Source organism: Amblyomma americanum, chromosome 5, assembly GCF_052857255.1.
Source record: "Amblyomma americanum isolate KBUSLIRL-KWMA chromosome 5, ASM5285725v1, whole genome shotgun sequence".
Lineage (NCBI taxonomy): Eukaryota > Metazoa > Arthropoda > Arachnida > Ixodida > Ixodidae > Amblyomma > Amblyomma americanum.
In genome coordinates, this window is record NC_135501.1 from 181,016,888 (window position 1) to 181,040,960 (window position 24,073).

Sequence of the window (24,073 nt, forward strand, 5' to 3'; positions counted from 1 at the left end):
AACAGTAAGTACAAGCCTGCTTTCTTCTCTTCTTATTGAGTTTATTTTTGTAAATCTAAATCTGTATGTGAGACAGATGCGCCGAGGCCTCACGTTGCTGCTTTCGACAACACTGCCAAAACTAGGGAACCACACCTTCGCAAATAGAAGTTCTATGGAAACTAAAGGAAGGAGGCGAGACGAGCGACTACATGTGCACGCATGCCATGCCTCACGCCTCACCCAACATTCGTCGGCAGCGGGAGGGACGCGTGGTTGTAATATATGGCCTAAGGATCCCGAGTCTTGTGCTTCCTGCAGCCTTCGTGGTCATATGGACGCACGGCATGAACACGCCGTCCACAGCTTCGAAACACATCTTGGACGCTGCACGTAGGCAGGCTGCCGAAGTCCGCAAGTGTGCGCCGTCGAAGCCCGCAAGTGTGCGCCGTATAGAAAAAAGAGAGAATAAGCTAGGAACCCCCCCCCCCCCCCCCCCCCCCAACCAACATGGTTGTCCATGACAACCCCAAGTCAGGGGACACAAGGACACATGCCCCATGTTACCATGTGGTTTATTGTTCCAAACTCAGCGGTAGATTTGAGCTGTGTGTAATATTTGAACTACCGTTGTTTCGTTCGATTAAGAGTTGTCGACCATTAGGAATTTAATCACTAAATTCCAACTCTGGTCTTCTGCATTCTTGTGTTGCTGGGCTTCGCGTGTTTCACCCTCTTCACTATACACTCGTCGCGAACACCGCCACGCGAAAACCTCTCGAACGAAATGGTGCAATGCCGCGTGAGAGACAATTTCACTCCTCCGTGGTTCACCATCTCTGTGGCTTCAGAGGAGCAAGGATGCTAGTGGCTCGAAATATCCTAAGAATGATGGGGGAAGGGAAACCAGTGCATGGGAACAATCTATGCTTCTCTCTCGGAGTTTCCATACGTACGTTACAATGATGTAAGCGATGTCTATCTTTGTTTCTGAACTATCTGGACACTGATCTTAGGATGTTATCAAAAGGGTGCGCTGAGGGGCAAGTTGGTACGACATTACGGAAACAATGAATAACTGCGCAAAAAGGACGGGACAAGAGAAAAGAATGACACGAGACAAGCGCAGACTGTGGCTTCAGATTCCTTTCTATTGTCCCGTCCTTTTTGCGCAGTTATTAATTGTTTCCATGATGTTATCATGTGCTACGTGCTCTGTGCTCAATCCGCCGCACTCATGTGAGCTCTAGTCACCCGCTTCCGTGCAGCATCCCAAAATCTTTTCGAAGACCTGGGTGGCGCCTTAGCACTTATCGTTCCGCACGATAACAATGAAGGTTGCATCAAACGCGAGGCTCGGGTTCTTTAGACAGTGTCCTACTCCGACGTGTCCCACCCAAAGACGACAATGTCTGGACGAGGCGCTCGGTACAGGCGGCGAACGCGGACGGTCGCGGCTCTAGATAAATGCAAATCAGCGAATACAGGATTAAGAGCAGTGGTTTTAAATGCTTCCCTAGTGCATTCATAGCCGTTGCAATCATAAACTGTGGTGTTAGTTTCATCGATGCACATTTGCTCAGTAGGCCTGCGGTATAAGTAAAAAACGCACCCAGTGATATACCTCAAGAGCTAAAGTGTTTGTATATTACTTTTCGAGGAAAAGATTTCCCGAGTTCGATCCCGACCGCGGCGGCCGCGTTTCAATGGAGGCTAAACGCAAAGGTGTCCGTGCGTTGTGCAATGTCAGCACACGTCAGAGATCCCGAGGTGGTCGAAATTATTCCGGAACCCTCCACAACGGCACCCATTTCTTCTTTCACTCACACTTTCCTTCATTCCCTTACGGTGTGGTTCGGGTGTCCACCGAAATTGGAGACAGTTACTGCAGAACGCCAAACTCGAGGTTTCAACCTGTGTGCGATTTCAGTCGCGTCAAAATTGCGGAAGATCGAGGCTGTGATTCAAATGCGGCCGACGCGACTGGAATCGCGGGGCTCGCAATTTTGTGGTTTAAAATATAGTTAGCCGTAAAGATACCACGTTCCACTTTGCATGGGTTTCACATTATTAGAAAGGGCCTTGAAGTCTACACTGAGCAGAGCGTGATAGTCTGGAGTTACTCGTTCTTGCAAAATTAATACGAATTAATTAGAAAGCGCGACTGCTATCCAACTACCACTTCCCCAGCCAAACCACCTTTGCCAGCTCCGAGCAATGTCACATCACTTTAATGCTGACCTGACAGAAGATCTGGGGTAACAACACCGCTAAGCACAGGACGAGAACTCTGTTGCCATACCAACTCTGAAATTAAGCATTAAAATTTAGTTACTCTCACTTTCAACATTGCTGAGTTTAGCAGATTGAAGCTCCAGCATTGAGCGAGAAAAAAAGTGTCACTATTTGTTCTCGTTAACATTAGAACCACTGAATTTTAATGATTTCTTTAGGTCCCAACTGCCTATTATATTAATATTAACACTTCATTTTTACTGCATATATTCCACTGTTTTGTGTCTAGGCGCTACAAAAGTTGTCAAGAAGATATATCGGAGTCACCAAGTGGGACGTACTTTACATGTCAGCACGAGCAGCAGAAGAGAGCGGGCAGCCGAGGTTTGGCCCAAACAGATCCCCAGTGTGCAGTGAACAGCCATTATAGTAAGCTGGTATGATCTAACAGCTCTGGCGCGCAACAAGGCACCAGCCCAAGTAAAGTGGAAAGGGCTTTCAGCTGAGTACTGAACCGGCCTGCCAAGGCTGAGCATTCTGGAATCGTTTTTATTTGGATTGGTATTGAAGAAGGCACTGATGGACGTTCTCTCTTACACTTCAGTGCCCGGTGTACTCAAGCATATTTTTTTTGCTAGCATTGTCTAAACGGAAGCTGGGAACAGTGCTTATAACTCTATTACTCGACTGCAGTCCTTTGCTACTGTCAAGCGTACAGAAAAATTATGGGATTATAAGAAGCTGACTTATCCACAGATTTCGCATCAGCTTACGTAACGGCGGCCGCATTTATTTTTACTGTTGTCGCTATCGTGAAGATTATGTGGACAGCCAGTGCTATAAACACTACACGCACTCTGAAATAGGTCAAAAAGTAAACTTAAAGCGTCTTGGAAGGCTGTGACGAAAGGTAATGTTGTTTTTGTGCCGTGCAACACTCTATGAAGGAGTGGCCGTGGTTCTATATTGGTTTTAGGATTTCTTATCTTAACACCCCCTCCCCCCCGTGCTTTCAACAGAGAGAACAAGTTCTTTTCGTTCGTCTGCGGGTTCGTCATCATTTCCGGACTTGTCGGTGTAATCGTCTTCCTGATTGGCTTCTCCGGGGATTGTGAGTTCACGCATTCTCGTACTACTTTTTTACACCACATAAGTGACATATCAGACTGCATGCTGTTTGTGTGAAAGTGTCGAGAAAGCTGTGCTGAGTAGTCTCTACGCTACACATAGTCTGGCAATTTTTTGTCTACCTGAAGTCAAAGCTACCGCTCGCGCAAAGAAAGCTCGTGGTTACGTGATTTCGGTTTGTGGTTGGGGCGCTCACTTACAGCCTGGTGTACTTACGCGGAGTTAGAGGTCTCTTCCAACAATCGAAACTAAATAAATTAGGTTGCAATGCCACCATGAATCTTTTTCCTTGAAAAACTGTGACAATGAAAGTTCCCGTAACGCCAGTAAACTCTAGCTAAAATCCAATTTCAAACAATGATCGAGATCTTTCAGATATACGGATTAGAATGAGCCATACCCATTTTTAAGAGCGTGTTTTCGCACCTTGAGTCTCACAGCTCTGAGAGTTTCGAGCGTGCTTCACTAGTTCTTTCTCCAGTGGTGCTTTCTGGTCTACTACTTACGATATGAATACATCAGCGCCAGATATGAGCACAGAAGATCACGGTAACAAAAGAAGCATTAGCACTCACGCATAAAAGCAAGGTGTGCCTCTGCTAAATTGACATTTACGAATGTTTATTTGGGCTAGTTGGCATTCGCTTCCCAAACTGATTGTTACAAGTGAAATAGACGACGCGCATAGGAAAATACCCGACTAACTGTTTTCTTTTTGTACCGCGTCCACGACTGCCATTTCGAGACTACTCATATATTTTGGATGCTTGTGTGCGGCAAAATAAATTATAGGTCTCATACGCTCTGACTGTTTCATTTTCCGTTGCCGAAGTGTGAACCAAAAAAAAAGGTCTGCTGTCTTTGCAGAACTTCTGACAGAATCGTGCTAATTACATTTAATTGCTTGTATTCCTGACGGGTGGTAGTGCCTCTGATTGCAAACAATGAGCGTTCAATTTTTTTCCTGCTGATATCGCAGCATAACAATTTTAAGCATTGTTTATTAAAAATCAGTTTCGAAAAAAGTTTCGGGAAGAAAACTGGGTCAAATGTAGTGTTTAACATAAACAAGAGCGAAACCCAAAGTTTAAGTGCTGATATTTTGCAAGTTATTTGCATATTTGCTCAGTACATGGTAACGTAAAGGTGCTCTGCATATAAAGACTATCATCTATCATCTTAGATAGCGCCGTGGTTTATGCGAAATATAAACGCTTTAATTTTTCTTAGCTCCTGTTAAGCCTGGGATACATGCGACGTTTTTTCGACAATGTTCGCCAGGCAGAAAACGTCGTGGCGGCGCGACGCCCGGCCGGAGATACATGGAGCGAATAAGCGGCAGCCCGCCGCCGCGTATCTCTCAGCGCGAAAGCAATGTGATCAACAAGTGGAAAATACCATTGAGCGAGCAGCTCTTTGAGAGCAGCGACGCTGACTCCTCGGTTAGAATAACGAAATTTTTAATTTAGACACCACTGTACTGATTGCAGCACGCGTGCATAGATGCCCGCTCAGGCGTGGCTACCATCGGCTGCGGTTTTCTTCGGCACCTTCGCTTCAGGGTGGAAAGACCGGCATTTCGATCCAAGATTCGGTCGTGTTCTCCAAAAGAAGTGACATTTCATGTCTGGTGAAGCGTTTATTTCCACGATAATAACATTTCCGTGCAATAAATACAGCAGTGCTCGTCGGCCATGGCGGCCATGTTGGCGGCGGCGGCGGCGGCCAAACCGGAAGAGCGGGCTTTCTGCGCTGCTATTGGCTTGCTCCGGCTGCCGCTTCCGGTCTCGCCGAACGCCGCGCGTCAATATGTGGGAGGAGGGGGGGGGGGGGGGGGGGGGCAGATCGGCGGCGGTAGGCGTTTTTTTTCGAGGCCGGGCGTCAAATGCGCGCATTCGGGCAAAAATCGCCGACAAAACGCTCCATGCATCCCGGACCTAAGCAAGATTTCGCTCCTTTAAACAAACAAAAAAAGTTGCACTTGCGTTAAAGTGTGATAATGGAACACATGAAGAACGTCACGTGTTACAGAAAGGCACAGACAAAAAGGCAGTTTTAGTCACGTCCATGCCTCCTTGTAACACGCCACGTTTGTTAGGTGCTCCTTTATCACACTTTGATGCGACTGCAACTGAAGGCAGCACCAGCGGCGCAAGTAAAGGAGAATGGAAGGTAAATTATTTGTATAGATACGTCCTTGCAGAACTAAAATTCAGTTGCAAGTGTAGCGCTTGTCCGTTCTGGATACCCTCTGTGTGCGTCTTTCTTGTGCGCTAGCCACTTTGTCGAATTGTAGCCTTTGAGAGTTAAGCTCAACCACCCTCGATAAGCACCGCCGAATGCAAATTGTGGCTGGTGGCTTCTTTTATTGCAGTTGAAAGCGAGAACGAAGAGGAAGCTGGGTCTGCCGACGAGAGTGTTAGCAGTGGTGAAAATAGTGGACCCGTTGGCCTACCTCCACCTTCTCCTCTCCCACGGCGCCGTGTCACTGTGAGTAATGATGCATAAGAAATGTCTTTCGTTGCACTCGCAGGAATTGCCGAAAGACTTCGGGCTGCGTGGTTTAGTTTTGTAGCCGCAAAAGAAGTCCGTATGAAACCGTTAAAGGCCGTCAGGTCTTAAGCAGTGACCTCCAGGGTGTTTCTCGGCTTGTAAAAGCTTACTGTTTGAAACACAGCCTGTGCATTTCCCTGCATTTTGTCCAAAGAAATAATTCAGAACATTTTCATATTGGATGCACTTCAGTGGCAAGGTATGGTCAGTGGTAGAGCATATGCCTATTCGTTATTTAAACTTAACAAAATTGATCATTAAGAATTGTATTGTTCCCACAAGGGTTTGCTTTTCAAAGTCAATAACAACTTACATGAACTCAATAGTGGGCATTCACGTGACGTCACGGGCGCCATTTTATTGTCCAGCGCGTAGCTTCAGCACTGCAGGCTTGAGAAGAGGGCGATAGTTCCATTAGACACGCCTGCAGCCTTTCTCAGTGCGACGCAGGCAACAACATGGCGGACGCTCTGCCATCGGTGAATACTCCCTATAGCCATTTTTGTAGCGACAGCGCAGTGTGGGTGGACTATGCGCTGTGGGAAGGGCGCAACAGGGCATTTTCCTGGGCGCTTGTTCTTGATAACATGATCCGGGTGCTGCACATATAAATAATAATAAAAACAATGTCAGTAACAGGAAGCAACATTGCATACGTAGTACAGCAAAAGATCTAGCACTGGGTACAGCGTACTCTTTTGCTGTTTTTCTACACAGTACGATGGATGCTTGGGCGATTTCTATAGCTGCGTGTGTGGTGGAACAGCGCAACAAGACGACAGAAAGAAACAACAAAGAAACACCGGTCCTCTGTGTTGTTTCCTTGTTATTTTTGTCTGTCGCCCGGTTGAGCTGTTCCACTTAGCATACATCTTTTTATAGGCACATAGGATGCGCACATTCGTTTCTTTTATCCCACGTTTATCCCACGGCATTAATGCAGACTCCTCCGGCGAATCGTCCTAAACCAAAGACACCCCGGACAAGTGCTCCGAGTTCTCCGGCCCCCGTCACAATGGCACCGACGACGACCCCAACTACATGTGAGTAACAGTTTTTCTCTTTTTTTTTGTTTAACAACTTTCTTCCTGCCCTGCTGCTGCCATATTAAACAGAACTTGGGGCCAATCAGGCTGCCTTCTTTGCAGCATTTTCCCCTTGTTTTCCACCACAACCTTGTACGTGCTCGCTTGTGGAAACAAATCAATCAAATAAAAAAAATGGTGGACCGGCTTGAACAGTCCCAGCCTCCTCGAAGTAAAATAAGTAGTCAAGTTTTTAATAGAGAGGTTTTTAGGCAGAAAACTTCGTTGTTAATTAAAAACACAAAGAGAAGGCATGAGGGTTTACAGTTATGCACGAAAGTGACTTGTAAAAGATTGCAGTGTGTATACTCAGCTGAGATTCGTCGACATAGCTAAGTTTGTGACAATTAGTGCCAGGTTGCTGCAGTGGTTTTTACAACGCTTGCGACTTGACAATTGTCTTTAAGGAAAAAAAGTAAGGGTTAATGAAAGAAAAGTTGGAGACTCGGGGCGACCCCAGTGTCGGCTGCGTAGTGAATTTCGCCTTGATCTAACTGACCACGTTAAAATGCGCAAAACATAAGACGCGAACACAACGAGTCGTTCGTGGTGCACAAGCTGCTCACTTCATTAAGATAGTTTCACTGATTAACTTTTAATTGTTTTTTTTTCTGGCTTGGAGCCAATGTTTAGAAATCAGCTTACAGCATGTGAGTGTTGCATACGATAGTTGTGCGTTTTCTTTGGGATGCCTGCCTCTTGCGGTGCTTTGGCTTTGCAAGCATCGTCTGGAAATTCCTTCTAGAAGACTGCTACTCATGGGCAGTGATGGTTCTATGTGGACCGCGTTCGATATTACGTTACGATGGGTATGCACACTAGTGTGTTTGGAAGCATCAGGCTTTCGAAACAACTACGCTTCAACGGAAGTGTACAGAGAATCGAGGCGCGCACTGTAAACGACGAAGTTAAATGAGACAACTCTTGAGGGTACTAGTACATTCTACTAGGTTGTAAAACGTTTATTCCGTCGAAATGCAGACTCATGAGGTCCGCGCTAGATGGCCTGCAGCCCATGGCTAGCGGCGACCTTAGTGGCCCACTCGGTTGCCAAGGCTTGAATGCCCGTATCTGAGCTGACTAGAACGGCCGCCCATTTCTCAAGAGAAGGAATCTGTACTAGATCCTCCTCTGGAGGTTCTTCTTTACATTGCCATTGTATGTGATCATATGTGGCTGTTTCGCCACAGAACCTGCACTAAGGGTTAAAGTTACCAGGGTACATTTTTTCCAGTAGACGCTAAAACTTGCGAAAAACTATTACTGATACACTACAGTGGAGAAATCCTTTGGAAGTGCCCCCCGATCCGCCTCCTTTAGTCGCCCTGAGGGACCCGCAATGAAAAATCAGTTAAGGTGAAGGTGAAATTGTTTCTTTTTAAGAATTTGAGGTTCTTCAAGAATTCAAATGTGTGAAGGTTCTGTAGGTAAAAGCATGCCAAGTAGTTTTTTAGTAGCATTTAAAATGATGACGCAATCGCCGGTTAAAACTGCGACGATATTTAGGTTTCTCCTCTCTGCGTTGTAGAAGCGTGTGAGGAATCTCGGAAGGACGTCGCTGTTGCGGGAATTTCAGACGCCAGCTGCCTTCACGAACGAGCTGCCGTGCAATTCCCAACACCGCCAAGCAATGCTGCGTGGGCTTCACCTTAGGCGGCGTTGGTTTTCTGCCTTGAAACTATTGTTTCCTCCGCGGAAACGCAGCGCGGCCGAACGTTGCGTCATCATTGTGGCCTCTGCCCTTCGCTGCGCACTGTAGAGAAGCCTCAACGCCGAAGCACCTTTATTCCGCGATTACATCACCACTTGAAATCTTAGCACAAAAAGACTTAGCATGCTTTTACCGGCAAGTTTCATACATTCGACCGCTTTAAACTCGTTGAATCCCAAAACCTCTTGGGCTACCCATTGAGGGTCAGGGGTAGAAAAAGAACTTTGTTACAGGAGCAGGACAGCTAGCTTCTTTGCCCAAGGTTGTTGTTGTTGCCTTAGTGACATGGTACATACCCACGACGGGGGATAGGCTTCGCTCATGGTTTCTACTTTGTCGGTTAACTTTTCATCTGGTTTCCTGCTCACATTTTTGAAGGAGTATAGACACTTACCTTTGGTTGCGTGTTTTTTTCTTCTTTGCAAGTACGCGTAAAGCATTATTATACATAGATTAACATGTGGTATTCTCTTACGACAGCTTCATAATAGCTTTGAATAGCAGAATGATTGCTGTGACGTCAAATTGTTCTTTTAGATCACGTTGGATTGATAAAAAAACTGCGATATAATAGCTATTTTCTCTTTTAACTTCACTAAAATGCTAAACCCACCCTGCCTGAAAAGCCGGGACGACAGAGAATGTATAAGTAGTGATTATAAAATAGTAGTTTCATTCCTCAGATTGGGGGGGGGGGAACTATTAGCGTACTTTGACGTCACATGTATCGCTTGGTTGTTGAAACCTAAATCCAAACAGAGTGACATAAAAATTGTTAATAAATTTATAAATTATTTTGCGGGCGTAGGCGAATACCATGTGATGGTTAGCGCATAGTAGTGCCTTCCGCATTATTGTAGAGAAGAAGACATGCGACCAAAATTAGGTGGTGTCTAAACTCCTTTAAGCCAGTGTGTGCCACCAAGGACGAGAAAGAATAATGAAATTCATCATTTCGCATGCGTGCATGATCACTGGCGACATAGCCACGACTGCGACGACGACAACTCAGCCTCCTCCGCTGCTGTGCTCGGTGGACCACACGGCCACGGTGGAAAACGTGTATCCGGCCGACGGCCTGTGCGACTTGCTCATCTACACGCACGTTAGGGTCGACAACAGCAATACGGTCACCTCCATAAACAACGACAGCTACACAGCCTTCATCTCCGTCTGCGATGGATACGCAAACACCTCTTGCGGGCTATCATTCGATTCGCGGTAAGTGTTGTGAATGGTTTAAAACAATTGAGCTGGTTTCCGAAGCATGCTGTGCAATTGTGTAAGCTCAATTAAACGCGAGTTCATCATAACGTTTCCTACAGTTTCTATGCGGGCACGTCAAGACGGAGAGGCGATTTTTGTAATGTTAGATGCATCAGACGGAACTGATAGATCATAACTGTTGCAAAACTCTGCTGCGAACTTGCGTATTCCCGATAACCATTTAGCTGAAGGAAGGAGGTAGGTGTAGGGTAGAACTCTTTTTGTGGGGGTTGGTGGTGAGTCCCTCTCATAAGCTTCTAGTGTGTAGCGTGAAGCATTTGCTGTGGCCGGTAAACGCCTCTGGAGGGCGGAGGTGTGTGGATACTCTAGGTGGATACGAGGATGGGTGGAGGGCTCCACTGATAGGATTCTGGTGCGTGGAGGCTGCTAGAAAGACAAGGTTGCTGCAATGAAACCTTTGCTTCGCTTAGGGGAGGCTTCTGCAGGGTGGGGTTGGATGGGTAGTGGGCGACGGGAAAACACTCAATAGTGGAATCGTGGAGTGTGAGTGAATGGTTTCTTCTGAAGAGTGGAGACCTCAGCCTTTCTTTCACACTCCCACGCGGGCACTATGCCGAACAGTGCTACTCTTACCGTCTCAGCAAAATCGACGGACAGCCATACGAACTCATGCCGCGGCGAAGCCCAAATCTGAACCCGAAACCCAAAACGGTTTCTTCCACGCCGTATTTGTGGGCTCTTGGCTCCAATAGAAGTCCTGTGCTTTGGAAAACTGCGAGTGCTATACGTTTTTAGCAGAAAGCTGTATATAAGCCCCTCAGCTATTATTTATAATATCATCTTGCGTACCATCGAGTCACTTTGAGGGATCGTTGATATAAGATTGCGTGTTTTAGTGTTCCTTCAAAACAGACACATCACGTAATTCGCCATCATCTCCTTTATCCTCCGCCATCGGCATCTGTGTTAAGTTCACTCCTCCGCTCACGCTTACCGTACACACTGCGTCGACTGCCTTCCCTGGCACCAACCGCACCCATTGCTGCGCCGCGCGCGCTCTTGGAGTGCTGACTCAACCGACCAGCACATCCTTTGTTGCCTCCGCAGATACGCAGACAAGGAAGCCTTTGAGAACCAGACAACGCTGGAGAATCTAAGGGGCCTACCGCCTTCGATGAAGCACTTGGCCATAATGAACATCTACGGAGATACGAGACGACTGGCGCTCCTAGCTTTGACGCTGCCCGATGTCCTCAACGTAAGCCAACCTTTTAGCGCCTACTTTTCACGGGGCCCTTTCTCAGAATCTGGACAGTGCAGCACGCGGCTTCACCGCCACTGGTAGTTCCATCTATCACAGCCGCGGTGTAGGGCTCCTACAGCGGCCTAATGCCGAGTTGTGACCACTGCCTCAATCGGTTAGATACTTGTTGTTCTATTTGTATTTCCCAGTGATCGCAATTTCTTTTTGTTTTTATGGGCAGATTGGAAGCCTGAAACACTTCAGGAGAATTTGTGAGATTTCTATTGCTTTTACTAGGTAAGGTAAAGTTTGTCTGGCTCAGATAATAGAGGTCCACTATTCCACAAACCTCACTGAGTTAGTAGGCTGAGTAAACCACGCTGAGGTTAAATAGAGAAACTCAAGCAATGTATGCAGCCTAAACGCACTAGTGGAAAGCGTAAATAGTCGTCGTTAGATAGTACACTGGCCGATTTTCCGCGGACGAGCTACTTCGCCGTGGCTGTGAGGGAGTCGAAAAGAATGTAAATCGTTTTAATCTAAAAATATGCCTCCCTGTATGCCTTCAATAATAAACTGAGTCTCCATTTGACTCTGCTTACAGCGCAGCGCAAAGGAAGAGACCTAGCTATAAATAGAAAGTATGGACAAGACTCAGCCAAAAGTGGAGAGTGCTGAAACTACATTAGGGAAATGCTTTCAAGCGCAAGCGTTCAAAATAAGGCTCTTAGCCACAAAAACAGCGAAGGAGCGTAGACGGATACATGCAAACGCATAAAGAAATCACTTTGCTCTGTGCGGGGAAACACATACGAATCGCGATCTGCCGCGAAGAATACAAGTGGGGGCGAAATCTTAAAGTTTCGAGGTGGCCTCGCTCGAGCGCTTGACTGACTGCTGTGAGGACAGGTCGCGAGTACGAACGAGAGGCCCAATTAGAGCATCGCCATATACCGCAACTATTGGGGCAATGACATTGGAAGAAACAAAGAGGAGCAGCACAACAATAAACATTATGCATCTTAAATTTTATTACATCAAAGATCTGAAAGGATTATCCCAAAAAGAAGGTTTTCTGGAGAGAGGTTTTCATAGCGTGCTGTGTGCGCAAGTGTACAGTAGGCTTAAGCCATGTGCAGACAAACATCATTCCTCACAGTTATAGCTGGCTACTGGAGCTGGCTCTGTGTATCATTGTACCGAAAAATTAAATCTATACAGATGTAATTCGCTTAAGGAAACATTGAGGTAACGGCTATACATCTTGTCGCAGAAGTGCCGAATTTTTCCACGGTCATTTGTGGACATATACTCAGCTTTCACCCATGTAATAAAATATTCCCTTCGAAAGTCAGTAGCATGGCGGTAATAAATTGCATGGATGCAAGGTTTATTTACATTGATTCCGCATTATATGCTAGTCACCGGCGTTACTCCACATAGCCTGACTTGTTGTTCCCTACTTGCTTAAACAGAATGTGTTTGTTTGCACATCACCCTCAAGCGGCGATTAGAGACGTTCTCTGTGGCCAATTATTTTTAATGCAGACATTTCTAAGACGTTTTATTCAAATTTAGCTTCATTTGGGTATTGTGAGCTTTTGAAACACTTTTTAGGGAGTTTTCCGGGCGTGCTTGCGCGCTTTTCATGAACACAAAGTGTTGTTTTTGTTTCGACGCTTCTCCCTCGCCAATCCGCCATTTGTGTTTCGTGTTAGCCGACCAGCAACTCTTGACAGTTGCAATATATCTTTGCGCGCAGTAATAAAGGACACTTTTGAGTACAAGTGTTAAGCAAGACCATCTTGGGAACAAAGGAAGAAAACGAAGATGACTAGTACATGCGATACGAATTCATTTAGTATGCTGGTAATGGACGAAAACGAATTGAAATAAAGCGCCCCAGTCTGTGCCACCTATTTATAACAGGCTTAAACCAATAGAAAGTAAATGAAATGGGATAATGAAATAAAAAGAAAATTGTCAGCATGATTACAAGATTTTATTGCTGGGCAGGCAACTGAAAATTAATTGATTATTTATTAAAGGTTATAAATTTCAGTGCTCAGTAATTTCTGGTTCAGGTGGGTTGTTTTGAGCGAATGTACCAAAGGTTCAGAGGGTGCGCTGCAGGCCTCTTCATTCGTGAGGCCTCGTACTCCAGCAGTGAACTGGTCTGAATTTACAAAATGATATACAGGACAATCATTGCGGATTATGATCTCATCAAGCTCTTTGCATTGTCGAAATATTACTGAAAAGAGCACTCATTTTCAACATTCCCAGCCAAAAATTTTGAAAATTGGAAAACTGTAAGATACTGTTATGCAAATGTTGAAGGTAATGGTCCATTCTTCTGGCATAGTATAACAAAATCTTCGTTTTAAAGCGCTTCCATAGATCGCATCGAAAATTTAAAACTTCATAGAAAACCAGTGGGAAACGCATTTGACGACAGCAAAGACATTAATAGAAAAAAATGCACGACTGCCGTCGTGTGGTATGTGGATATACTGAGTGTCACAGTGAAATCTTACATTATATGAAAAAAAAATGGGTTCCTAAACGGTTTTCCGCTCAAAAGTGCTTTTGTCCAGAACTGTTGGGTATGAAAACAAATTTGGCCAAGAGTTTCTTGCAGCGTTTTCTAAACATGACGGGTAAACCATATTCACCTGCAACAATTGATTTATAAACACTAAACAAGCTCGCGTGAAAGTATCTATAATTACTCTCACCGTACCTGGATAAAACCGCCTTTCTCAGTGTAAATAAACGCACTTTTCTCAACATTGGGCGTCTCTTAAAAGAACCGTATTGCAGGTGGAGGTGGAACAGTTTTCCTCTATACCCGTTCTACAAGCTTTGTGTAACATATCTGAAGGCCTTCCCAGACATGCAACAACGCCTTAGGACAAACATTTAGTTAAATACACACACTGAAATTAACACACCACAATCACATATTAGACAAGGTTCTTAATGTTCCTTGGCAACGAAAAATTGGCAGTGGCTTAACTTGGCTAAACCTCAATACGATAGCAAGGCGGGCGAGTTGGTGATACATATTTGAAAAATTACAACGCGTCCTGTGTTTTCTACCCTTGAAGTCCCCGTCTACAGCGCTGTAATTTTTGAACTTGGCTAACCCTGGAATTCAGCGGAAAGCAAACACGCTTGCTGGCGTCTGAGGCTCGTCCATGGCAGTTCTGCTACGCGCTCGCGACAGCCGTTCTACATAAGTATACCCACATGACCACGTGGCTATGACGTGTTATCACATGGTCTTACCACACCCCCATCGGATGTTTTTAAGGTCAAGGTCAAAGGTCAATCCAAAGGTCACCCAATGCCAAAGGTCAAAGATCAAAGGTCAATTAAAAGCCATGGGTCAAGGTCATGGGTCAAGGGTTCGACACCATAACTTTACCACATATGGTCATACACGGCTAACGTGGTTGGGCTGCACGAAGGTCGTTCAAGGTCATTCTCCGGCCTACGCGACGACTGCTTTACCTAGCTTAGTGAAGCTTTTCGCTTCAAAAACGCACACTGCCAAAACTAGCAGCAAAGCGGCGCTCAAATTGGAAGTCGAAGGGAGGAAGCGCCGTCATTACGATGTAAAAAAGTATTTTCACGTTGTTTACAGGCGAAGCGGGAAAGTTTTATTTAGATACTTAAAGGAAAATAGCGCGAAAGACGGGGACAAGTGAAGAAAACGCTGATCTTGTTGTTTTTCTTCACATGTCCCCGTCATTTGCGCTATTTTCCTTTAAGTATGTATCACCAACTCGCCCGTCTTGCCATCGTGTTGAACCTTTATTTAGATTTTTGGAGAAAGCAGATTTGAATAGTTTGTTTTTATTAACGATTCCTTTTTATTTTTTAGGCTCTTCACAGTATAAGAGGAGGCGACCAAACAAGAAAAATAATTATGGGCGTTGGCACTTTCTACTACCTCCAGCCAGACTCGTGGAAGAGCATCGAAGACACAATTACGGGAATGCTCCTGTGAGTGTTGACGTAGAGCAACTGAAAGTCCAGCTGAGTTTAAACTATTCTCAGATATATTCACTCTTGAGCATGGTAGGGTTGGTTGTCCTACCAGTTCGGTAGTTTCCTTGCTTTTCGCAACGCTTTGCGTGCGTGGTACTTTACAGGAGTGAAGATGTAGCGGCTGCATGTGCTGCAATTTAAAGACCAGCAAGCACGTCTGTTAACTGAAAAAGATTCAAAATAGGCATGGCTTCGAATACGCGAGGTCCAACAGTCCAACAGTGTGGACGCTATAATTGCTACCATCATAAATAGCAGCTCATAATCATAATCAGCCCACTGGTCAACACTTTTCAAGAAACTGGCAATGTAGTGAAAGCTCTGGGATACAGGCTGAGAAAACCATGCAGACTCAGTCCGTTTACGAGCAAAATTGGCCGCTGATGGCAACAGCTATAATGTTTTTTTTTTTGCATTTTTGAAGCTTTAAAACCTCCGTTTCAGGGAGAGTAGCGTCGTTGTCGGAGCGCGTAAGACTCAAGCCAGCTTCGATTTTCCCACGGCGTCGCGTTATCATACGCACCTTCTCTAGGTACGATATCGCCCTGCCTATTTTTAATTGTTAATTATTTTTCAGCCTACTTAAGGTATTTTAGTCATATATGTTAATTTGCTATGCAATAGTTATTCTTTGCGCAGTTAGTTTTTTGCCACGTGGTGGAATTCCTTTCCGAGCCCCGACACGCCTTGGTTCGTCATCTCCTTATTCACCAGTTTAATGCCCACTTATTAAGGGGAATAGAAACAAAATTTTAGGGCAAGCCTTTCCGAAGAGAGCCCTCACAGCATTTAACCACTCAAGAACAAATCAACCTTGGCAAAGAGCGCTGAAGCTAACTTAATGCAACAGTGCCTAAAGGAGCACGTAGGTTGCAGTGAATGACTTTTTTTTGTTGCAATGTGTGAATGGTATATGCAGGGCTTATTTTATATCTTGCGCATTCCGTTCAGAGCAATTGATAGTGTGACTGCTCTCTTTTGCAATGTGCCCCTCAGTGGAGCGATCTACAGGGTTTTTCTTATTCTACTAGGGTCTGCATTCTTATAAGCCTTTTTAGACCTCGTGTTAGGCTAACGATTTCAAAACTGCAACAGCAGCTTTCCCAATACAATGATGGCAGGAGGATCAGCTCCTTCTGCAGGTGGGACTTCGCATTCGCATGTCCCTGCAAGTCCATGTCCATGCAAAAGAAAAGCTTTAAAATTAGTAATTGAAAAGAAAGAACGCCAGTTTTACACCTTTGTTTCGATGAAGCTATAGCAACATCGGTTCCGCACACCACCTTCGCCGTTGTGCTGAAAAGTTCAGCTTAACAATGTTCGCTCTAAACAGCCCATTGTGATTGCAGCCCACACTCTGGGCGTGACCTGGTCTACTGGACAACAATCCCACTAGAGAGCTGATATCTGTAAGATTTTCACAATTCTAGAAGCGGGGCCAACTACGGCTGCAAACTTCCTGCATGCCTTTATGATGTTGCTGTGCGCACTGGCTGCTATAGCTTCTACTATACGATATCTGTGCTTCCCCTTCCGCCACTCCCTGACAGCGATAGTCCACTTTGATTCCGAATGCTCCGAGTCGCAGCACCTGTTGCGCACGCTGAGGATGCTGCGTTCGAACCTCTGCATCGATCTCACCCTGCACGCCGTTAACCTCGCAGGGTGACCGACGCCGACATCATTGTATTACTCACCGCCGCTATGGGCGTGCCAAACGAGCAGGAATGCGTCGCAGTGCCGGCCAGCGCCTGGCAAAGTTCCGATCCGATCCCGCCCACATTCGTAAGTTCGTGTTAGCATTGCAGCTGATTAGGCGTCGCTGTCAATTCTTGAGAATTTCATATAGAGCTATGTCTCATTAGTTCAAATTCAGACAATCTATTTATTCGTATTGAAGTTTTGTCAAATATATAAATACATCGGAAATCACAGGTCCCTCGAGTCGATTCGAGCTCTACGTAATCAAAAGAAACATGCTTAGGTGGACTAGTTGGAAAGAGCCGATCAACAGAGGGTGCCGCGCAATGTCCCCCTCGAGATATACCTAGCGGGCGCAGGGGAAGATCCAGAGGTTCGTGCTGCTGAACCGGCGAGGAAGCGGGGCTGCGATACCTAGGCTGAGTGCAATCACCGACTTCAAGCGCACGATGGCGGCCTTTAGGTCTAGTTCGTTTGACGCAGCATTGAGCATACAAGGCTCTACGAGGTTGTCAGCGGACCCTACAAATGATGTTTAAAAATATGCTGCTTCCAAATATAAAGGATTGTTTCAGAGGCATAGTAACACCGGTGGTGGATGACATCTGCCGTGGAGGCTAATGAAAAAGGCTTAGCTCAAGTTAAGGACAACGCAGTGATATGGAACAGTGTATGACAGACGAACGTTAAGTGAGAAGACGAGAGCAGAGTGGGTCAAGAAAGAAAAGCATGCTAATGACCTCCCAGTCGGAATCAAGAGGAAGAAAGGGGCTTCGGCATGGCATAAAAACAGAACGCAAGATAAACGATGGGTAACAGACTGGAAGCCAAGAGAAGGGAAGCGTAGCAGGGGGCGGCAAAAATAAGGTTGGCGGATGAGATTAAGAAGTTTGCGGGGGTAGGATGGCCGCATCTGGAACAGGGCAGGGTTAATTGGAAATATATGGTAGGGGCCTTTGTCCTGGAGTGGGCGTAGTCAGGCTGATGATGATGAAAACGATGATGATGATGATGATGATGATGATGATGATGATTGAATGTCGATCCGTATGAAGGCTCGAAAGTGTGTGCAACGAGGTGTTGCCAGGAGATAAAAAAAAAAAACCTGTATAAACAGCTTGCGAGGTTGTGACTTGCTCTTTGCAGAGTAGCACTGAGTGTGGCTGGAGTTTTACACCAAAGAGAAAGAGAAGAACAAGTACAACAAGAAGACCACGTATGCAGAGCATAGATAAACGTGATTCTACGTGCACATGTAATACATTTGTGGTTAAAAAAAACAGCATGAGGTCATGTAAGGAATAAGGTATAGTTGTACCCAGAAGGATTGCGGAGAACACCGCGCAGAAAATATCCGTGTTTAAGCCGGCTACTTTCAAAGAATTCCCCTTTTACCAAGCGTTTTTCTTTTTCTGCTTTACCATGTTCAGGAGATGGCCCTGCCTGTGGCCCTGGCAGCAGTAAGAAGTCCAGACATAATATCCGCCTTCGCCTTTCAAATGGGCGTCGTTAGCTACAGTATGCGTGACAGATACGACAGAGCGTCGGAAGCGATCTACAGGCCTTGCGTGGGAGCCTTGCTCGCCGAAATGAGCCAGGTACGGCTGTCTTGTTCTCGGCTTTTATCTCTACAGGGTTGTGAGCTGCAGGCAGGCGGAGAGGCATTTATCGCCACCTTTCTGTCATGATGGGATCAGTGTGGGCTAATCATGATCGTAAAATGAGTTTTAACTAGTAGACGTTTTGTGCACAGATGTGCGACTGCGGTTATTACATACAAGGCTTATTATTAATTAGTTATTATAAACTACTGCTATGTACTATTCCCCACTGCATTGTCCTAATATTTTATTACGATAATGTAATAGGGCTTTCTATCCTGTAAGTTTTCGGTTTAATGAAAAAAGACAGATCCCCAAACACGCCTTACTTTTTTTTAAGTGGTGTGCATGAAGGAGTAGATATTTCAAGATCTAAATCCAGGAGCAAGATTTGTTTTGCGCAGCAAAAAATTGCAGCGGTGTCTGTCATCATGGCTGCGATTTCAGACATGCTAACAGGCTGAAAAGAAAAGTAGATTCGGAGGATATTCTCAGGCGGAAAAGGTTGCAGGTGATCTTAATTTAGAACTTTAGAAGTTTATAGGACAGCGATAGACAAAACTATAGCGGAGGTGCCTGTAAATAATTATAAAAATTACTTTTCGGGCCTCGAGCTTGTTGCTAAAGCCCTGTTTCAGTGATGTACCAGTACTATCAGCAAAAATGAAATGCGAACAGCGGAGCGCGTGACCAGGTCCATTTTGCTCCGTCTGCCTGCCGTCATCAAATATAGGCGTGCTCATCCGATTTGTGATAGTATTGATTTTGTTTTCTTTGACGCTCGTTTCCTGCCCTTGTAACTGGAGTGCCTCGTGTATTAATTCCACCGATCTCAACGTGCGCAGCGCTGTATCACTGTCGGCTACTGCTGTGGATCGCTTCGGTGAAGCGGGCGCTCGTAGCTCCCTGGCCTGCGAGGCTTTATCTTCAACTCTCGGAGTGTTATCAGCGCATTGTTGCGCTGTGAACAAATTAGGGTCGACTGGTTGCATGAATTAAAAAAAAATAACAAAGGTCTCTTCTACTTAGTATGATGGGCATTGCAGTAAAGCAATCCTACCTCAAATACGGCAGGTGGGCATGCACATATGTCAGGAAATTAAGGCACACCTGGTGTTGTCGGCTCTCCAAATTCGCTGACGCTGGTCCCACTGAGTTGGAAACGTTGACTCGGTAGAGAACGTCACGCAGCGTCACTTCTCCGTAGTCTACGATGCATGGTCTCGTGCAAACATAAGCCTTGCTTGCCTATTCGCTTCTGCGATGGCACTAGTTTCGCATCTAAGCTTCGTGTAGACGGCGTCTAACGGTTGACGTGCTGGCACACAGCTGAAAAGTGTCCTCTACGTCACGAGCCGTAATTTTGGGTGTGTCGGCTGCAGCGACCACAGTAAGTAGGTCTTGATCCTTGCCGGCAACCCGCTATCTGTGCCCAAAGGCCAACTTTCCAAGCCATCCCTCACCGCAGAATGCCTAGAAAATTCTGGCGATAGTAGACAGTCGACAACGTGTTTCTTTTTAACGACGTTTGCTGCACACCATGACTAGAAAGTGAAACGATTCGCGCTTTCTTTTCGGGTCGTACGCTGACGCATCGATCTTCAAACGCATGTAGGGCATTTGACCTTGTCTGGAGGCGATAACGCTGTGGTCACTTTCAGAAGCAAGCGATTCAGGAACTGTCGCGTTGCTCACTGACCGCAACCCGATCGTTTTTTTTTTATCTGGGTGCATTGCAACCAGACGCTGATAACACACACGCGGATGGTGTACGCTAAATCAAAGGGCTGTGGCCAGGGAGATAAGAGTGCACGCTTCACCCGAGTGTGCCAGGACACCAGCGAAACCGCCCTGATCAAGTTGAGATTGGTGTAAAGTGTGAATGTGGCGCTCCGTTTGCAAAGCGAGAAAATGAGCGTCGAAGGTAACAGAAACAAATTTTTCGCGAACCGGAAGAGCGCATCTACCTTTGAATGCGACGGGCAGACGTATAGTAAACTAGCTCTATGGCCACGCGCTCTACTGTTCAAATTTCGTTTGACGCAGATATGCAGATCGAAGGACAACCAAGAACAACGGTAAAAAAAATTTTAGTGGCTTAACTTGGCTAATCCAGGAATTCAGCGAAAAGCAAGCACGCTTGCTAAGCGTCTGAGGCTCGTCAGCGGCAGCTCCGGTACACGCTCGCGACAGCCGTTCTATATATACCCACACGACCACGTGGCTATGACATGGGATCACATGGTTTAGTACGACACCCCCATCGAATGTCATCACGCGGCTTCGCATCCCCCCATCGGATGTTCTTAAGGTCAAAGGTCATCCATAAGGTCATCTAATGTCTAAGGCGAACTTAAAGTCATGGGTTAGAATCAGGCGTAAGGGTTCGAGACCGTAACTGTGGCACATATGGTCATGTACGGTTAACGCGGTTGGGCTGAAGATTGTTCAAGGTCATTCTTCGGCCTACCTGATGACTGCTTTACCTAGCGAAGTGAAGCTTTTCGCTTCAATAAATACACTGTCGACAGCGAAATCAAAGAACAGCGGCAACTGTCGGCCGCAGTGAACGCGGAGGGAGCTGTGTAAAGTGGTCAAGTGTGTCGGCTTAAGGTCTACTGCGCGTGGGCATCGCTGTCGTTATCTCCGAGTTAACATCTCATGCGTTGGCCAAAAACTTAGTGCTGTGGGGTCCGGGGTGACGGCGCTGTGATGCGCTCTTATGGTAGATGCGGAACTCGACAACTACTGAGCCACTCGGCTATGTGCCCAAGCCAGGAAGAGAAAAATGTAGGAGACACGCTCCACATTAAAGGTGTCAGGCGATAGCATTAAATCGTTAATTGCAATATATGCGGAACTGGTCGAGCTCGACTTTACGTTCATGCATAATGGTGAGCCCTCGCACACTCTACGCACGAGTATACCTATATGGGAGTGAAAAGGGCGTACGCTGTCCTCTAACGAAACTTCCTTTGATACGTAAGCTGTCCTCTAATGCACTCCCTTTGATAAAAATGGCTGTGCTAGAGGACAAACTACTCCATTTGTAATTATTTTTGTTTAGAGTGTACCACTCCTGGCGCAGTGGTGTTCCGGTTAAGCGATGGGCCACTACCCTACGATGGCAGGTGGTGCCATAGGTGGGGCTTGTGCAGATATGGTTGCTCCTCCTGAGCAACCTCTTGAGACCAGTCATTAATCATAATTACCACGTGACGCGCTGCGCAATTCACTCACACTTCACTGGGAAGTGCACATTGGCATTAAAGCCTCCTCACCGCGGCTGGCAGTAAATGCCTACCGAAGTCATTGCAAAAAGTATCAAGGAACTTTGTATTGTAGCCTTGCAGAGTCGAAAGTCTGCGCGTTGCCCTTACAAAGCGTAACATTGCAATCATCACTCTACTGACCTCAGCACTCAATCTCTTGTATCAGTCATCAACCATTAGCATAAGCAAGCTGAATGTTCTCATAATGATTATTTGGTTTTGCAGTCTTGTCAGGGTACCGCGATGGAAATCCATCCGGAGAAAACTATGGCAGGCATCTCTGACATTGAAGGGAAGACATACTTTTACGTCTTCGACTCGTTGCAAACGATGGTTGAAAAGGTAGGGGTGTTTTGCTCTCATCTTAGAGAACTATTCGCAGACGTAGTAATTTGAAAGCAAAAATGTGTGTCTACTATGAAGCATTAGCGTCTACGATCTATAACAATGATACTTTCTGCGGAAGAAGCGCTTCCTGTGGCTGATGCGGGAATTTATTTTCCTACTTAAGAGGCCCCTGCCAACTGCTGCAGGCGGGCTACAATGGCACTGACTGCAAAGAAAATTAAGGTTCATCGTAACACCGCGCTATATAACACTACTGTAGAGTAGCTTTGCGTAAGAGGCCGCAAAATCACAGATGCCTGTTTAGGCCAGGCACAAAATTGATCCAGACTAGCACGTTAGAAGGCAAAGACGTCAGTGTTACCTTTGAGCACAAAGAAAATGGCGTTTAATTATATTTGCAATAATTTTTGGCATCTGGCAGTTTTTGCAACTAGAGAAGCTGCTAGCAACATGCTCGGAAACATCTACTAGTAAGTCCAGCGGCTGACTGTGAAAACTTAGACAGTGGGTGAATGCAATTTGTGCTAACTTGCATATATATTTATCCAACATTTATGAGGTGCCAAAATCCGAATTACAACCAGATACAATGAATGGATCAGGCAAAATGGTTGTGATTTGGCCACGCCATCCCCTACGGGCCAGTTCGTGAATTAAGACTACAAGTAGAATCGAGGCCGGGGAAATTTTTAATGCAATCTCTCATTAAATAAACGCTTCTTTTGCTGCTGGACTGCCATAAACAGACACAAATCGCCACTAAGAATAAGTGTTACAAAGAGTTTCCTTCAGTGTCTAAATAATATTTCTACAACAATCAATTGAGCTATCTCATTTTTATGATTGTGTAATTATACGAGAGTAAGATTAATTCCTTTTATTGATCGCAAAATTATGTGAATGCAAGAATAAATGTTTCGTTTCTTGATATATTAATTGTAAAGCGGTGCTGATAGGGTTACAATTATTTATTAACTGACTGACTGATTGTTTTTTTATCTCTGCTTTCAGGCCATGGATGTCATGAATTCACCCTTTGTTCGGGACCAATTTACTTGGCTCCTCTTGAACGTGCATCTGACAGACTTCAGCGGACAGTGTCTTTCGAATCCCTTCGAACGAGTGAAAAATTTCAAAACTTTCTTCCACGAGCAAAAAGCAATGCCAAGTGGATGATAGCGCCGTGCGGCAGCCAAGTACTGGCTTTCGCCAGAGCGGATGAATCATTTTGTTAACATGCAGTCAGCGATCACGTCACTATATAGATTAGAGGCTTACTCCATTTTTTAATTAAATATATCCTGGCAGTGCACGCAATTTAAGAACCTTTATAACTTGCGTGCCGAATTAAAAGATAGTTTGATAGTGAGCTGCCTTGTCTGCTCAATGAATAGCGAGGGCCTCGGTTCAGGCTGTCTACATGCCGAAGGTAGCATAAAAGGGTTCTCGCAAAGCTTCCGCAATCACCGTTCGGTCCCATTTGAACGTCGCACTCGCGGTAAAACAGGACGTACTACGTCCGCCGCTATGGACGAGGGTGGCGCTGGTGAAGACTCTCAAGGTTCAGTTACACTACACATAAATACCTCTGGCAGCCGTCGCAGTGGCTCTGCTTGCAGAGCACTGGACGCGAAATTCGGAGTCAGTGGATCCGCATCCCACTGGCGGCATATGGTTGGTTTTTGTTCTGCTTTCTAATCAATTATCCTTAAAAAATTGTTACCAATAAGTTAGCTTGAAAAAATAGCTACCTTATTAATCTGCCAAAGATGAACACCATTAACAAGAGAAAAGAAAAAAAACACATCCCCTATGCTCCTTCATTTCGTTGACTGTTAGCTTCCTTGTAAACTGTACTTAGTGCAAATAAACAATATTATTATGTATATCATAACGAGCCCCTCTTTTCATTTCCCGTCTGTCCTTAAGTGTTC

At 45.5% G+C, this 24,073-nt stretch overlaps 1 protein-coding gene across 1 annotated transcript; it reads left to right on the plus strand.

The window, feature by feature from the left end:
• The first annotated feature begins 191 nt into the window (after nucleotides 1-191).
• On the plus strand, nucleotides 192-23,320 carry LOC144134435 (uncharacterized). The gene is made up of 11 exons (XM_077667350.1): nucleotides 192-420; nucleotides 3,191-3,325; nucleotides 5,717-5,832; nucleotides 6,839-6,938; nucleotides 9,678-9,912; nucleotides 11,026-11,176; nucleotides 15,051-15,172; nucleotides 16,882-17,002; nucleotides 18,349-18,516; nucleotides 22,017-22,133; nucleotides 23,151-23,320. The coding sequence occupies exons 1-11, from the start codon at nucleotides 192-194 to the stop codon at nucleotides 23,313-23,315; spliced, it is 1,659 nt and encodes a 552-aa protein (XP_077523476.1). The 3' UTR covers nucleotides 23,316-23,320.
• The last annotated feature ends 753 nt before the right edge of the window (nucleotides 23,321-24,073 follow it).

Coding starts and splice junctions, on each gene's coding strand:
- LOC144134435 (XM_077667350.1), top strand. CDS start 192: ATGTGCACGCATGCCATGCCTCACGCCTCACCCAACATTCGTCGGCAG. Junction 3,326..5,716: donor GATTGGCTTCTCCGGGGATT/GTGAGTTCACGC, acceptor CTTTTATTGCAG/TTGAAAGCGAGAACGAAGAG. Junction 6,939..9,677: donor GACGACGACCCCAACTACAT/GTGAGTAACAGT, acceptor CTGGCGACATAG/CCACGACTGCGACGACGACA.